Raw genomic sequence first — 18,139 nt, forward strand, 5'->3', positions numbered from 1 at the left:
TTTGGATTTTGACCTAAAAAACTTTAAAATAAACAAATACATTTATTATTTATGAGACAGTTGGGTATTTGAACACTGACTAGATATTTAATAATAGTAAGGAATTATTAACTTATTTTTGGTATATTAATAATGATTCAGAAAAAGCATCCTTATCTTATGGAGATACACACTGAAACATTTGATAATAAAAAGTTGATATGCTATATAGGATATGCTTTAACATAGGAGGGGAAGAAAGGATGATGGTATTGATGTAATTAGATTGGCCATGAGGTGATAATTGTTGAAGCTGCATTATGGGTACACGGATGTATATTATTCTAGTCTGTATGCTGTGTATAAATTTGCATTTTCATAATAAAAAGTATTTAAAATGTTAATTATGGCACTATGTTGAGCATACCTGGGAAAAAATTCCAGCTCTGCAAATTGTCTTCTCTGTAGAAGTAGAATTTAAGATTGTCCAGCTCTGTTGGCGTATTTTCTTTTCTCTTTTTCTTATTGAAGTATAGTTGATTTACAATATCATATTAGTTTCAGGTGTACAACATAGTGATTCAAAGTTTTTATAGATTCTACTCCATTTAAAGTTATTATAAAATACTAGCTATATTCCCTGTGCTGTACAACAGCGGTCCCCAACCTTTTTGACACCAGGGACTGGTTTCGTGGAAGACAGTTTTTCCACAGACTGGTGTTGGGGGGATGGTTTCGGGATGATTCAAGCGCATTACATTTATTGTGCGCTTTATTCCTATTATTATTACACTGTAGTATATAATGAAATAATTATGCAACTCACCATAACGCTGACAAGAGGCGGAGCTCAGGAGGTAATGCGAGCGATGGGGAGCAGCTGTAAATATGGATGAAGCTTCGCTCCCTCACCTGCTACTCACCTCCTGCTGTGTGGCCCCGTTCCTATCAGGCCACGGACCAGTAGTGGTCCGTGGCCCAGGGGTTGGGGACCCCTGCTATACAATATATCCTTGTAGCTTATTTATTTTATACATAGTAGTTTGTACCTCTTAAAGGGATCTTTTCTTTATTCTTCCAGTCAAAGCTCCACTCTTAGCCACCATCCACTGGTCACCGGGAGGCTGACTTGCATCAATGGATTCCCTGTACTTTGGTTTCCATTTGGGTTTGGCCAACAGGAAATCAGAGAGATGGGAGAGTGAGGGTCACAGCAGGCTGGCCGTAATCCTGGATGGAAGGTCATATAGCTCATCTCAGGCAATCTCCATTCTGATTTCTCTGTCTTTGGGTTATGGCAACTTCTCCTGTCCCTGTTCTTTCAGGCCTTGAGGTGATAATGGCATCCTGTTTCCAACCCCCAGTTTGCTGCATTATCCCTTATGATTTCCCTGTTTACTGCCCACCTTATGAACATTTGCATGCAGGTTTTTGCGTGCACATAAATTTTTAAATCACTTGGGAAAATACCTAGGAGTGCAATATGTTGTTTTGTAAGAAACTGTTAAACTCTCTTCCAAAGTGGCTCTACCATTTTGCATTTCCACCAGCAATGAATGAGAGTTCTTGTTGCTCGGCATCCTTGCCTGCAATTGGTATTGTCAGTTAGTTTTCATTTTAGCCATTCTAACAGGTATATAGTAAAATCTCATTGTTGTTTTAATTTGCAATTCCTTATTGACTACGATATTGTGTTTGGGTTCTTTTTTTTTTTTTTAATATGAATGTCCAGTTGTTCCAGCATCATTTTTGGGAAAGAATCTTTTCTTCCTTGAATTGCTTGTGTTCCTTTGTCAAAGATTGGTCGACTATATTTGTATGAATCTATTTCTGGGCTCTCTCTTCTCCTGAGAAACATCATAGGAAGTAAAAATCATTCTGTCCATGCAATGCCTATAAAGCTAGACACTGAAATTGTACTCTTCTTGTTATGGGCTTTATTAGAACTAGACTGTTACTTTCCTAACATTAAATTCCTTTCCCAAGACCTACAAAGTCCAAATCTAAGCCTCAGTGAGTCAGGTTAATGCCAATCACAGTGGTCTCACACTAAAGTCACAGAGGATCTCATTCCAGGGTCCTAGAAATCTTCGCTGTTAAGACCATGGGGGATTTCACACTGATGCCACAGAGGCTTTATAGTGAGGCCACGGAGGTCTCTCACTAAAGCCACAGAGATATCTTAGCAAGTTCCAAACGTTTCACTCAGTTTCTTGGGTCCTACGTGCTTCTTGGAGCCCAGGAAGTTTTGCATGACTTCCAGATTCTTCAAATTTCAACAGGTGAAAATCATAGGATTTGCCTAAGAATTTGCTCTTGTCATTTGAATACAGTGAAAACCACTGCATCTCATGCTACTCTTCATGCCTTACCTATCAGGCCAAATAGAGGTCACTAGTCTGCATGTAAGAGATTTCTGGTTTATGATGATGGAAAGGTAAAGAGTCACATAGGACTTTTTGTGTATCTGATCAGTTCTTAATCTTTGAAACCAGAATGCCAATTTGTAGCCAGTTCTGTTCTAATGAGTTCACAGTAGATAGAAATAATTATTGCATAATTCCTGATTCTGGACCTGGGTAGTAATGATTGTTAATAGTAACTAATACTTGTATATAGTTTAAAAGTTTACGAGCATTTTTACATATTCTGTCCTTTTTAATCTTTAATTTTGTGACTTAGGAACCATTTGCTCCATTTTAAGAGAGAATGTTCACAAAACCCATTAGTAAGCTGTTAAGGACTAAATGCACTTTTCTTCTCATAAGGGAAGGAGCTGAGGCTCAGAGAAATGGGCCAGTCACAGAGGAAGCTAGTCTCAATTCCAGGTGCCACCCTGTGCTTCCCATGGTACTGCCCTTTTACTCTGATGCCTTTGAATGGGGAAATGACATCAGAGTCCCCAGAGGAGGAGTGAATAAATAAAAATGCCAGCAGAGATCAAGATCTGGTGGCACTGAAGGGAGATGCAATTCATTGACTGACTCACTTGAAGGTGGCAAGATTGGTCTACGGACACAAAATACAGTAGGAAAGTGGCATTTACGACACAGGGGTGCCTGTTCCCCAACTAGGAGGAAAGGCATCAATACATTCAGTTTCAAATATCCACCCTAAGTCAAGCATTTGTGTTCCTGTGGAAGATAAAGAAGACAATATACAAAGGGTCTTGCTGAATCATGAAAAGTGGCATAAAGTAGGTATCAAGAGTCCAGATTCTGGAGTCAAAGGGCCTGGGTTTGAAACTTACTAGCTTTGTTACTAATTTTTCTGGTCACCAATTCTCATGTGACCAGAACACTGCCAAGCACTTCTCCACCACCAGCTGGGTGTCTTACAGTTCAACTCAGTTCACCAACCTGAAAGCTCTCTGAAAACTTTTGTTTTTCTTAATGGAGGCTTCATTATATAGGTATGATTGATTAAATCGTTGGCCATGGTGATTGATTCAACCTCCAGCCTTGCTGCTTCCCCCCACCCCCAGAGGTCAGGTGGGTGGGACTGAAAGTTCCAACCCTCTCATGACAGGGTTAGTTCCCTTGGCAATCAACCCCATCCTTAGGTTACCTAGGGGCTTTTAAAAATTAACCTCATTAACGTTACATAAGACACCTTTTATCACTCTCATAACTTAGGAAATTCCAAGGGTTTTAGGAGCTCTGTGCCAGAAGACCAAATATATATTTATTATAAATCACAATATCACAGTGACTTTGGGCAGATTACTTAACCTCTTTGTGCCTTGGTTTTTCTTTTCTAAAAAGTAGAGTAATATTGTAATAATAAATTATTTACATAATTAATACATTAGTTTAATAATTTGAATTAATTAACAGATATAAAGCACTTAGAACAGTGCCTGGCACATACTATTTATTGTTACTTTTGTTATTATTATTGTTATTACTATTGTACCATGGGGTTTGAGGAGAAAGATTGTGCTAAATGGAAATAATTGACTTGAGATTTAAAAAACAAAAATCAAATAAAACTCTTTGGGCTCTGAGAGTCTTCTGTGGGGCAATTTATGTAAATTAAACATCAGTTATTTCAATACAAAATTTCTATCTCATTTCTACACATACAGTATGTATTTCATTGGTATTAAACTGCTCTGTAGGGTCGGGGTGGTGGAGGGAATTCAGAGGTAATTTGTTTAACACCACCCTAGGAAATTACAATGCAGGGCAAGTAAAAATGTAACACATAAAGCCTTTAAAAACTACAGTTGTTGAAATTGAAGTCAGATTTCCAAAATATGGCCCTTTGTGCCACTGGTTCTTCCTCTAAAACTGATTAAAACAGAGGCAGAAACATTATGGCCTCCGTTGTTACTTAGGATTGTATAGTGAGAGAAATAAATGCAGCAATTACAAAATCTATAACACATTGAATTGACTTTTTTTTAATTTTAGAATTTTATTTACTTTTTTATACAGCAGGATCTTATTAGTTATCCATTTTATACATTAGTGTATACATGTCAATCCCAATCTCCCAATTCATCCCACCACCACCACCTGCCACTTTCCCCCCTTGGTGTCCATACGTTTCTTCTCTACATCTGTGTTTCTATTTCTGCCCTGCAAACCGGTTCATCTGTACCACTTTTCTAGGTTCCACATATATGCGTTAATATACGATATTTGTTCTTCTCTTTCTGACTTATTTCACTGTGTATGACAGTCTCTAGATCGATCCACGTCTCTACAAATGACCCAATTTCGTTCCTTTTTATGGCTGAGTAATATTCCATTGTATATATGTACCACATCTTCTTTATCCATTCGTCTGTCGATGGGCATTTAGGTTGCTTCCATGACCTGGCTATTGTAAACAGTGCTGCAGTGAACATTGGGCTGCATGTGTCTTTTTGAATTATGGTTTTCTCTGAGTATATGCCCAGTAGTGGGATTCCTGGGTCATATGGTAATTCTATTTTTAGTTTGTTAAGGAACCTCCATACTGTTCTCCATAGTGGCTGTATCAATTTACATTCCCACCAACAGTGTAAGAGGGTTCCTAGAAGTAGTTCTTTTTCATGAAGAAAAATACAAAGGCTTCCACATCTTGGTTGCCCGATGTGTATGTTTTTGTGATTCAGTATGACTTCTGATTTGAACCAGGAGACTCGAGAGCAGTGTTGGTTATTTCAAGGTTAGTACAGAAACCTCTCATGAATTCATACATGTTATAAAATTGTCTCTAGTTTTAAGGGGTTACCATCTTTTCTTGCTCTAATACTAGTTTCACAGTCAAGTCTTACTCATTTTCGGTATTCCCAATAAGATTACCAACCAAGTTAGCACTCATTCACTTGACATATAGTAATTGAGGGCCTGCAGTCCCTCCTTGTTCTAGGAATTGGAAATAGATCAGTGGAGACAAAAAATAGTCCCTTTCCTCATGGAGCATACGTGATTGCCAACGTGGCTAAGGTTGTGTAGTGTAAGTGCCTGACAACAAGCTTTTGATTGCAGAGGCATCCATTTCAAGGACCTCCATCTTTTTTTTTTTTTTTTTTGGCCATGCTGTGAGGCTTGTGGGATCTTAGTTCCCCCACAGGGGATTGAACCTGCGCCTGAGGCAGTGAAACCGCTGGACCGCCAGGTATTTCCCAAGGGCCTCCATCTTGACTAGACGTGGCCAGCTGTCTACAGCTACTACTAAAACACCTAGATAAGAAGCCAGGTTGCCCCCACCCTTGAAGTTTCCCCTTTAGAAGATGCCAGGTAACCTAGATAACAGACTGTTCACTCAAGTGACTCCATTTCTCCCTTTCCGAGCCCTAATTCCCCCTCTTATGTTTTAAATTCGCCGTTAAAGAGTGAACCTGTGAAACCCTAGGCACCCTACCCTCAACCCCAGTAAAGGCAGAGCCCCAGGGGCTTTCTCCTCTCTTCTCTCTCCTCCTGACTTCACTGTATGGCCCTTGCTGTGCCGTGTACCCTCCAGGACCTGTGAGTAATAAACCTTGTTTTTTCCTGATGGTTATTGCTGAGGTGGGTCTTGCATTCATAATAAGAACCACAGCAGCAGGTCCAGCCACAGCACTGGCTCTGGTGGGGAAGTGTCTCTGGGGGCTCCTACAGGTAGTTTGGGCCCAGGTGAGTGCCTCAGGCATTCCTAGCCACTAACATCTCTATAGAGAGGCTGAGACTGACATGAAACAGGTTATTTGTCAACCAGAATCAGAATCGGCTGAATGGGAAATGCATTGTCAGAGGACAGTGGGCAAAATCCTGTCTTGTTCCTGGAGAACCTTCATAGATTTGCATCTTGTGGGTAGAAAGATTTTTTGCCTGGGTTTAGGTGGCACTGTGCAGCACACATCAAGGAGCTCTCAATGAGCGCCAACAGTGTACCCCAGACCAATTAAGTCAGAATCCCTAAGGGTGGCTCACAGGCATTTATATATATGTATAGCTCCCTAGGTAACTCCTCTTTACAGTCAAGGTTGAAAACCATTGTATTAGAGTTACCTGTTTGTTAAAGCAAAAAAAACAAGTGAAAATATATTTTACTGTAAATTAATTTTTTATGAGATGAAGAATGTTATCAAAAGCAGAATTAATGAAAAGGAGAACCTCCCTCCTACCCATCCACCCCCTGCCTTTTTTTTTCTTTTTTTCTACCTTATTTTTTTTTCTTACTATTTTTTTTGTCTCAGCTGACAATAGCTAATTCAGAATCAAATAGGCAGGAACTCGTTGGAAACAAAGCTAAAAAATTCAGAGTAGTAGCTCAGGTAGAGGTATGATTTTGGTACCTTTCCATATGCTTTTACATCATTCTGTAAAATCATTTCCATTTTTATCTATTTCTTCAAAAAATCCTAAAAAGCTTTAAGACCTATGCCAGTTGTCACTATCCGCAGGAAACTAGAATTGATTATAGACAATAGATTTCGTAGCACCCTCCTCGAAGCACCAAAATGTTGTAATTGCATTTTGGTCAAACTTTTGTCATATTCAATAGTAATAGTTTATTTAATGTTGCTTTTTCCACCACTCTGTGAGCTCCTTGATATTGCTTCTCTTTACTACACTTGTTTCATCTATAACAGTATCTGAAATGTTATGGACTTTATTAAATGAAATTGATGAATAATGCTTGTATTGTAGAGGTTATTTTTAGAGAACTCTATTAAAATTAAGAAACTTGAATCTAAATCGTATTGAGTTTCTGTTGAAAAAGAAAGTACAAATCAGTATAAAGAAATCTGTCTCATATTTGCATGTTTGACTTTTCCAGATGTCCTCACAACTGGAAAATTGCTGCCAGTGCCAATGATGAGTGGGCACATTTACTGTTTAATTTGGCAATCAGTAGCTGATTGAAAGTAATGTTAAGTTTTTCATTTAGAGCTGTGAGACTAGATCTCCTTGCACAAATTTCAGACCTATGGCTGGAATAAAAGAGAAAGTTCTTTATGAAGATAAGTGAGATGGTATCTGAGTTTCACTGAGCATTTTTTAGTACAAAAGTGAAAAGTATCAAACTGGATATCATACAACACTTTGACCGCCAAAAAAATCAGTGAAAAATAGTATTAGCTTTCTGGATTCTTTCTACAGCAATGCCATCTGGAGTTGAAAATACTTTTCTGGTAGAGGTAATGGGAGAATTCATGATTGGAATGCTGGGGAATGGGTTCATTGTACTAGTTAACTGCATTGACTGGGTGAAGAGACCAAAGTTCTCATCAGCTGACTGCATCCTCACCGGCCTGGCAACCTCCAGAATCAGTCAACTTTGGAAAATGCTATTTGACTCGTTTGTACTGGTGTTATGGCCACATCTATATGCCATTGATAAACTGGCAAAAATTTTTTGGACCCTGTCCAATCACCTAGCTACCTGGTTTGCTACCTGTCTAAGTGTTTTCTGCCTCTTTAAAGTAGCCAGTTCCTCCCACCCCTGCTTCACCTGGCTGCGGTGGCAAATTCGTAGAGTGGTACTTGTGCTTCTGTTGGGGTCTTTGTTCTTACTGTTTTTGAACTTTGAATTAGTAGATGTGTTTAATGGTGTCTGGACTAATGTCTACAAAATATATGAAAGAAACTCAACATGGCCCTCAGATGTAAGTAAAACTCTGTATCTTGACATGTTGTTTTCACCTTCATCTGCCTAATCCCCTTTCTTCTGTCCCTGACCTCATTGCTCCGTTTATTCCTCACCTTGATGAGACACCAGGAATTTGCAGCTCAACCCCAGCTCAAAGGACTTCAGCATAGAGGCCCATAAAAGAGCCATGAAAATGGTGATGTCTTTGCTCCTCCTCTTCATGGTTCACATTTCTTCTGTCCTATTAACAGGTTGGGTTTTCCTTAAACTGCAGAAACATCAAGCCAATTTGGTTGTCATGTTAACTTTGACTCTTTTTCCTTCAGGCCACTCATTTATCCTAGTTTTGGCAAACAGCAAGCTGAGACAAAATGCCTTAGGACTACTGTGGTATCTTAACTGCCACCTGAAAAGAGTGAAACCTTTAGCTTCATAGACTTTTCCAGAATTTTCTATATTCCAAGAGAACTGAATTAATGAAGAGACATTGAAGATCCATTTTAACTTCTGTTTTTCTCACTGGATTCTTTGAGATACTATTGCGCCTCACAAATTTTCCCTAGAATGGCCTACAAACTAACAATCTACTCACATAGGTGAGTAGATTTTTTAAAAGCGAACATCATCGTCATCGTAACACTTTCTAGTAACAAGAAAATATTAGAGACAATATGAATATAAAATATATAATGCAATATGTATTTTATATATGCTGGAAAATATTTACTACAGTCATATTTCAGGAAAAAAACCCATGATTATTTAGACATGAAAATCCTTTCCAAGGTAGAGTAGGTGAAATATTTGTACAATATTAAGTTAAAAATAAATCAAGGAATAAAAATTTTGTAAGCATGGAATCTTAAAATGGCAGACATAACTTTTAAAACAGAGGATCAGACTACCTATCATTAGGGATCCAAGCTAGACTAGCCACTACCTTTCTAGAATAAGAAAAAAATCAACTGAATTTATAGAAAGGTACTGAATAATTATCCCTAAGTGTATAATAATACTTAGGTGTCTACCTTGACACGGAATTTGTATGGGGTGTGTGTGTGTGCATCTAAGGATTATATGAACAGTAATGTCCCTGGTCAGAGAGGATAAAAACAACCAACTCACCAGAGATAAAAACAGAAAGTTTACAAGAGAATATCATATATTTGTAGAATTTTTGGACATGTTTGTGTGCATATATAGTGCTGAGTTGACATTTACAGTAATTAAAATAAAAGCAGCTGAAAATGTATATACATCTTAAGGCCAGCAGGTGGCAAAATTGTGCTTGCTAATGATATTACAATCTTGAATACAATAACTCATAATTTTGCTAGTAATTTTAGAGATTACAATTGTAAACATTTTTTAAAACCACAAAAAAATGAAGAAATTTTTGTTAGGATTTACAGTTGCCGTAATTATTCAGTGGTAGAAGCAAACAAACAAAAACACCCAAAAACAACGTTGAAAATATGTGGGTTATAAATTAATTTTGATGGAGCAGTAGGTCAAGTCTGACACTAGGAAGAATGTAAGAACCATAAGAGCTTTGTAAAGCGTGCCCTTACTCCAGGGAACAGGGCTATGGGGTACTCTGATGTATCCATGATGATGATGATACATGTATATGCAGATCTCCGTAAAGATTTAGATTTCTAAGCTGCATTTATTATGTTGGACACTATATAAGAAGTTTCCTGGGTGGGGGGGTAGGGGGAATTAGATGAAGGTGGTCAAAAGATACAAACTTCCAGTTATAAGATAAATAAGTACTGGGGAAGTAATGTACAGTGTGATGACTATAATTAACATTGCTGTATGGTATATTTGAAAGTTGCTAAGAGAGTGGTTTGTAAAAGTTCTCATCACAAGGAAAAAGACATCTTTTTTTTGGTATTCATACTAGATGATGGATGTTAACTAAACTTATTGTGGTAATCATTTTGCAATATATGTAAATCAAATTGTTATGTGTACACCTTAAACTTATACAGTGCTGTGTGTCAATTATATCTCAATAAAACTGAAAGAAAAAATAAATTTCCTAATGGTTGTCACTGGGACTATCTTGTTTTAGGAAAGGTGAAATTCTAATTATACTGGTTATATTTAGATTCAGTACTGAGGATAATTTGATTTAGAATCCCTTTCAGTAAAAAAGTTAAAAATTACTTTGTACTTATTAGAAGTAAGCATAGTTTTAGTTTTTAGATTTACATTTCAGTGTTACTAAACTTTTCTTTAATGACCTATAAGATAAAAAAAGATTTAGGCAACTATGCATAGCCCTGGGTGCTTATGAGTGGAATTTAGCAGTAAATGTCTCATTAGGATTAAGTTATCCCTACTCATGTACTAATCTTGCAGGGGTGAAGCTATAAGAAGTAGGGGCCTGGGAACTTCCCTGGTGGTGCAGTGGTTAAGAATCCACCTGCCAATGCAGGGGGCACAGGTTCGAGCCCTGCTCCGGGAGGATCCCACATGCCCCAGAGCAACTAGGCCCCTGTGTCACAACTACTGAGCCTGCGCTCTAACGCCTGTGAGCCACAACTACTGAAGCCCACGCGCCTAGAGCCCGTGCTCCACAACAAGAGAAGCCACTGCAATGAGAAGCCTGCGCACCGCAACGAAGAGTAGCCCCTGCTCGCCGCAGGTAGAGACAGCCCGTGCACAGCAGCAAAGACCCAACACAGCCAAAAATAAAAAATTAAATTAAAAAAAAATAAATTGAAAAAAAAAAAGTAGGGGCCTATTCCACATAATAGAAGCACAGAAAATGACTATAAAAAGATGAAGTCTGGGTTATGGGCTGGGCATTGTCTACCAATGTATTTATTGTCTTCTCCCTATTAAAATGGCATTTAGAGATTAAGTTCTGTGCCTCTCCCTTCCATAAGAAGAAGCCTGTGTTAGAGACCCCAGCCTTGATCCAAGAAAAGCTACTGGTATCACATCCATAGCTAGTCTCATGCAATCTGGAGAGAACTGGATCCTATTCTGGGACCAAATTATTGGGAAAATAAAATGATTGTCCATGCTTTCTTGCTGATCACTTCCCTCCAAAATAAACTTTTTATAGTCGAAGTAATGAGTTTTTTGGTTTTTTTTTTTTTCAGCTTGCCCACACCTGAGATCAGGAGTGTTGCAAATAACGTGTTTCTAATGTCAAAAGAGGCTTATGTCTGAGCTCTGCCTTAGGCCTAGAACTTAAACTGAGAAGATATTTTAGTGTTCAAGCCATGTTGTCTTGAACTTTACTGAAAAGGTCCCAGTAGAAATACGCACGGATGAATACAGAACGTGATAATGTTGAATCTCTGGTGGTTCAGGTGTTGTATCTGCTGCTCTTGATTAAACCTCATGTCCTCCAAGGCAGGGGCTTTCATAACTGAAGTACAGAAACCAGGGGGGCACCTGCAAAACCCATTCTTCAACAGTCCACCCACCTTAACATTGGTTAGGGCTGTCTATCGAGATCTATGCCCTGTGCTGGACTGCCCAGAATAAACCATTTAAAAATGGATCAGATGGTTGGTTTGATCAATTTAAAAAAAGATAGTATTTTTTTTTGGAGGGGGATTATTTGAATAAAAGCTCGGGTGACAGATGGGTTATTTTCGACTTTAGCAATTTGGAGGGACACCAACGTAGATATGGCTTCAGAAGACTAAGGCACTATCTTGACTTGTATGTTAGTACCTCTGTTTCTTAGCCCCAGATTTAAATGAGTTAGTTTTAAAATAACTTCTTTTCCCTTCCATATGGATCTAACCTGACCTCTAAATTTTAAGGCTTCTATTAATTGTACTTGTCCTTGACTGCAGTTTGAGATGCTTTTTATCGATTAAAAAGCTAAAACAGTATTTTGAAAAACAGCTTTTTTCAAATTAAACATCTTTTTGTTTATCTGTTGGACACAATCTCTATTACTGTGCCAATGATTTTAGAGCCAAGATGTTCTAAGTACAGTATTTCCTTAGTGGTTTTTGCTTTTTCGTTGTGTGATGATTTATTTTTCCTCATTTTGGTTCATATGAAAAAGTACACCCACTCTCCCTCACCCAGTATATGAAAGATCTCCATTCCGCTTTATTTTTCACTGATGGCACTCCACCACCTTACTGTGAATAAATCCACTTGGTGCTTGAAAGCCATAAAGATGAGCAAGAATTTCTCATGTTCACTGCAGATCCCTAATTAGGACAGAAACTGGTAGGAGTGCCCTCAGATGTACTGCAACTAAGATGTACTTTACTAAGAATTCCAGTGTTTCTTCATTTGTTGAAGGCACCAGGAATGTCCTCTGGCCTTTCAGTTCTTCCAAGAGCATTGCTGAGATTTGTATTAGTGAGGAGTGGGGGCGGGGAGGAGTTGGTTTCAGCTGCAAAAGATTCATGACCTGACCTGGTGGTAATCCTGCTGGGCAATAGGCTATCATGTGTTCTTGCTGAAATTGCAAGGAAGTTCCCTCACTTAGGGTAATTCAAGAAATAGACTGATGTGACTCAATCCAGCCCAAGTGCTGGAAATTCTGATAGCTATTGAAGGGGTTCTTTCCTTGGTCCACTGTGTTTGGAATCTTCCAAATCTACTCCTCAGACTACCTTCCAGGCATTAGGATTTTCCTCTCCTTCTTTTGTACCTGTATTCATAAACTTTCTATTCCGCCACCACTTTATGTCTCCATGTGTAAGTTCTGTTTTCTTCTTGACTCTATCAAATGCTACTGATGCTCCAAGAAAAGTCTCCATTAAAATAGGACTGCAGAATTTTGTAACCGGGAATTTAGTTAGGCCTCCTCAGAACAGTGATGACTTAGCTTCAAAATTCATGTTTTTACCTGATGTCCACTCTGTCATGGGAAGGAAAGTGTTTTCTTTCCATCCTAGGGGAAATGAATGTCCTTTCCTCTGTGTCCTCCATCGCCTTCACCCCTCTTCCCCACAAATAGGCCAAATTTCCCCACAAATTAGGCATCAGAGTATAAAATACTCGAATTTACATATCAAATAATGTTAAATATTTATATTCTAATACAAAAGGCCCTCAATAATTATATTAAAAAAAGATATCCTCAAGTATTACTCAGGTAATACGTTTGAGAATTTGAGAAAAGCGATGGGATTATTCAGAATTACCTATACATGTAAAAAAAATTGAATCCCTCATCAAATGTATCTTTAGTAATAAACTTGAGATGCACTTGTGGTTTGGCCAGTTACTATGACCTTGGGAAAGTTACTTAACCTCACTAAATCCTAGTTTCCTAACCTGAAAAAATGATGATGAAAATATCTTTCTCATAGGGTACACGTGAGGATTATGATCATGTAAGTAAGTAACTTTTCATAGTTCCTGGTATTCTCAATAAAATTTTAAAAACATGCTGATAGTGATGATATGTTCTTTTTTTTTCAAGTTTTTTTTTTTTGATGTGGACCATTTTTAAAGTCTTTATTGAATTTGTTACAATATTGCTTCTGTTTTATGTTTTGGTTTTTTGGCCGCAAGGCATGTGAGATCTTAGCTCCCTGACCAGGGATCGAAACCACACCCCCTGCATTGGAAGGCAAAGCCTTAACCACTGGACCACCAGGGAAGTCCCGATGATACATTCTTTTAGCCAACTAATCATAAGTATTTTTACCCTCAATTTTAAAATTCTTAAAAAAAAATCTTGCTCCCTAACCCTTAGGTTATGTGTTTACTATGATCACTATTTCCCTTTAAACTACAAGAGTCTCCATTCCCCCAGCATTCTTGTCAGTTGCACTGCATAAACAAGTTTTTTTCTTTATTGATCAGAATTATGCCAACTCTTTGCTTCTTCAAGTTTGAGATCTCTGGGCCAATCAATATTCTTCATGGCCTGAAAAAGCTTGATTTATGGGAGAAATAAAGTAGATGACTTTAGTATCAGACACAAACACATCTTTATTTCTTTTATTGACTGCTAACTAAGTGTAGAAAAACCAACTAATTTGGCATTCATTCAACAATATTTACTCACATTAGGCAATGCTCTAGGCTGGGGATTGAGAAAATCTTTGGCTTCATGGATGTGACCTGGAAGGATGCCAGGAGGAATAAAATTCCTTGTAAATTAGAATAGTAAATGGTTAATAGTAAGTAGGGCAAAAATCTTATTTTCTCCCATGGGAAACTTTACTGAGTTGTATCATGTAGGAAGAAAAATACACATCTGGTTTTAAGAGCAATTGTTACGAATAAATGGTAAATCATGGAGCTTTCATTCAGTTCCTACTATATATTTGCTGATATTACAGGCTGTAAAATTCGATAGGATACAGTATCTTCCCTCACAGGGCTTCTAATCTAGTTGGAGGATATAATAATAAATCTGCTAAAGTGCCTTAGTTTCTTCAGTGTAGCAAAACACTAATATGAAGAAAAAAAGGTTATGGAAGGCACATGTTTATAAGCCACCCAAATGGAGCATCCCTGTATGTCATCATTCCAGGGCTAATGGCAGCCTCATTCTTTTGTGTTACAACTTGGGACATTAGTGCCTCTAGGAAATAGTGATGCCCACCATTTGTCAGCCCATTGGCAATACTGAATTATTTCATTGATCAAATTACATTTCTGATATTTTAGACTAAAATGTTTTAGTCCCTGCACTTTCACAGCAATATATAATACCAAGGGAAGAGATCATGGTCCAGGAAACCTGTCTTCTTGGATATTCTTTCAAAAACTGCATCTGATAATTAATGCACAATTAAGCACAAATAAGGAAGCCTATGAAAATGGCATAGGTTGATATTATCATAGCCCTTTAGATGGATTAAAAGAAATGATCTCTAATCTGGTCAGGAGCATCTGAGAAAAACTTAATGGAAAAAGTGATGTCTAAGTTCAGCCTTAAAACACAGAGTAACCATAAGCCAAAAAAAAAAAAAAGGTACAGAAGAAAGTGTACGTAGGAAGAGGAAGATGCTCTAGTTTGGCTGGAGACAAGGAATGAAGGGTAGGAAGAAGTTACTCAAAGCAAGACATTGTGCTACAGGGGGCACTTATTTTATAATCCTAGAGTACACTTGTTTGTTGGATGCAATTAGTGGAATACAGAACACTACAAATAGTTTAAATCTTTACTTTGGCAAATAATTGCCCCCTTTCAGCTCAAATATCTCTTCCTGGAGGGTCTTCCCTGCACCCCCATTGTCAGTAATCTACAAACCTCCTTCAGTACTAAAACCCTCCACTGGAAAAGCAGGCACTCCATATGAGAGTTTAAGTTTTATTCACAAGTTAATGAAATATTCTGTTATAACAAATACTCTTTACTGTGTACAGTATGTATCAAGGACTAAGGCTTATTTTTAATTCTCGACTGATCTTTCAAGGTGGGTATTTTTACTCTCATTTAATAGAATTGAGAAAACTGGGGTTTAGGCAGATTAATGGGCTCACCTGGACCACAAAATTAGTTTGTATTTTAACAGAGGTCTGCCTGATATATATATATCCACACACACACACACATATGGCTAAGAAAAATCACCGTTACTGTTAGACTGGTAGTGAAAAACAGCAGTCCTCCACCTTTCTCTGTCTATCCCTGATTTTCTTTCTCCAGAGACTACCAATTTTAACTCTTACCTATTTCTTACTGTACTCTAAGTGACAAGTTATACTGCTTTTTTTTAATCTTTTCTATATCATATCTTGATTCTCCATTACATATACATCTCTCTCTTCTCCAATCCTTCCAATGTTACCTAATAATTTGTTATCTGTATTCAGTGTTTATATAATTATACCTGACTTTATATGATGAGTAGTAATATTCTTCACAGTTGAGTTATGCAGTGTAGTTCTTGAAATTTTTTTTATTTTTCCCGGGGTTCACAATTGCCTCAGCTTTGCTTCCTTAATTAGAAAAAATTTTGCAGACCACTAATTCATCTCCAGACTCTCTGAAATCTAAAAATCTCTTGACTCTATATTCAAATACATCAGGTAATCTGAGACATTCCACCCTAACTCTAACCTCTAGGCATTTCTTGTTGACCTCATGCTGTTCTCCCCTCCTCGTCTCTCTCTTTCATATAGTTACATTTTAGCAACTTTATGGCTACTCTTTAAATAATAAAATGCCCTCTTCCCCCATCGACAACAGAATTTTCCTCAGCTTCCCACTTTAAAAGACACCATTGCCATTCCAGGTACCCTCACTTTTACGCCATCAAGGCTGGTAACATGTGCATTCAACTTTGTAACTGTAAGTATTCTCTTAAAAAGATGAAAACCATAAACAGCATTTACATTATTATGATTATTTAAATGTTATTCAATAAATCGCCAAGCTTTGTGCTATGACTGGATTTCCTTCTCTTTGGCTCCAAGATTTTGAACTGCATGTTACTCACAGGGACACTGAAATAAAGTCCACTTTCTTACACTCCCTCTGTTCAAAATCCTGCAGCATTTTACATTGTTTGGTATTTGAAGGATGTTTCCTGTACAGTTTTTTTTCACTGAAAGCTTCTGATCGTCATTGTTTTTTCTTGTGGGATGAAGAAGTATATGCCCTCCACAGCATATCCTTAAGATCTCCAGCTTCTTACTCATTCAGCGTCCTGCTTATATTCCAGTCTCATACTCCCGAAATTTACTGATTTATTAAATTAATAAGGACCATGAGCTTGTTGTACATTTTTGTCCTGAAAATTTTAGTAGCTTTCCCTTTTTGTAATACATCCTGTTCGTCCCGTTTTTGTTTTAAGGATGCACAGCTTCTTAAATATTGTCGTGGGTCTTAACTGAAGTTCTTTCTCGGCTCCCGGAATCGCGTATTTCCTCTTCCTAATCTCGGTAAGGTCTCGGTGACATTCCAGGAGCTCGGCTGAGAGCGGAGAGCACAGCCGCGGAGGGAGGCCAGGCACTCTCGCGAGACAGCGGGACTCCTAGCCCTCAGCTCCGCGGCGCCGCAGGGCCTCCTGGGAGTCGGCCATAATGCAGGCCCGGAATGCCGGCGGCTTCCTCAGGGCTCTAAAAGTGTACCTGCAAGCGGATGTTGAGGACCACGGAGCCCGCGATGTAGAAGTACGGGAAGTTCATGCGCAGCTGCCAGGCCAGCTCGAAGAAGGCAAGGAGGGTGCGGGAGAGCCCCTTGCAGAAGACCCCGTACGAGCCGGGGGCCGCGGCCAGGCTCGAGGCCTTGAGAGCCAAGGATGACGGAGCCGCCGCGGTGGCCATGGACGCGGTGTCGCCGCTCGCCCGGTGCGGTGCCTGGAGCGCACGGTGACCGTAGACCCCGCGGACCCCCCGACTGACGGCGGTGACCGGGAGGGGCCGGGGGCTAAGCGGCAGCTGGGCTCACACTCGCGCCTGACGTAGCCGCGGCTGCTTCCCTAACGGCGGTGAGGCGGGGGCTGCGACTGGCGCTCCGCCCCTTCCTGTCTGCTGCTTAAAATGGTATTCAGCGTTTAGCGTTTTAACTCTTGGTAGGTCGGGAACGGGTTATTTATTTACATATATGCCATGCAGTTATTTTGTACAGCATATACGAACAGCCTTACCGATACTGTTTTCACTGTAAAATGAAGAAAGGAAGCTAAGTAAAATTCTGGAACTTGCCCGAGGAGCTTGCATTAAAACTCGGGTTAGTCTGCTCTGTGATCTGGGCTACTAGCCAGGAGTCTTACCCATTTGATTCCGTAACATTAACTTTAATATTAGGGCAAGGTGATCTCCTCACATAAGCCAGTTTGGGCACAGAGTCTCCGTATTTACAACATGCTTTAACTTAAAGGATCACAATCTCAGGCAGTGGATTTCCTATGTATTAGGACGATTTCAGGTGCAAGTGTTAGAAATTACACACTTATTTAAGCAAACACACACACACATATCCACGTATATAAAACTGTATAAAACTCAATTGTGTATCCCCAACTAGAATTTCTTTTGCTACTTTGCTACCAGTACCAACCCAGCAACTAGACAGCACCTAGAGGAACTGATTTCTGCTCACTCAAGACAACTTCTAAAATACTGGTATAGAGACTGAAGAGTAGTGTAAGATAAATGACAACTCAGAACCACTAGATGTATCGTTTCC

At 38.8% G+C, this 18,139-nt stretch overlaps 2 protein-coding genes across 2 annotated transcripts; one reads left to right on the forward strand and one right to left on the reverse strand.

The window, feature by feature from the left end:
• The first annotated feature begins 7,558 nt into the window (after positions 1 to 7,558).
• Positions 7,559 to 8,482, forward strand: TAS2R42 (taste 2 receptor member 42). The gene is given in 3 exon segments (XM_061205827.1): positions 7,559 to 8,084; positions 8,087 to 8,171; positions 8,173 to 8,482. Coding segments are annotated over 3 exon segments (921 nt in total).
• A 5,476-nt stretch (positions 8,483 to 13,958) lies between these two features.
• Positions 13,959 to 17,448, reverse strand: SMIM10L1 (small integral membrane protein 10 like 1). Its single transcript, XM_061205828.1, has one exon. The coding sequence runs from the start codon at positions 17,272 to 17,274 to the stop codon at positions 17,068 to 17,070; it is 207 nt and encodes a 68-aa protein (XP_061061811.1). The 5' UTR covers positions 17,275 to 17,448; the 3' UTR covers positions 13,959 to 17,067.
• Positions 17,449 to 18,139: the final 691 nt, after the last annotated feature.

The sequence above is a fragment of the Eubalaena glacialis genome, chromosome 11, assembly GCF_028564815.1.
Source record: "Eubalaena glacialis isolate mEubGla1 chromosome 11, mEubGla1.1.hap2.+ XY, whole genome shotgun sequence".
In the NCBI taxonomy this organism is placed as follows: domain Eukaryota; kingdom Metazoa; phylum Chordata; class Mammalia; order Artiodactyla; family Balaenidae; genus Eubalaena; species Eubalaena glacialis.

Bases quoted from the DNA above. Each gene is read 5' to 3' on its own strand.
- SMIM10L1 (XM_061205828.1), bottom strand. From the start codon at position 17,274: ATGGCCACCGCGGCGGCTCCGTCATCCTTGGCTCTCAAGGCCTCGAGC.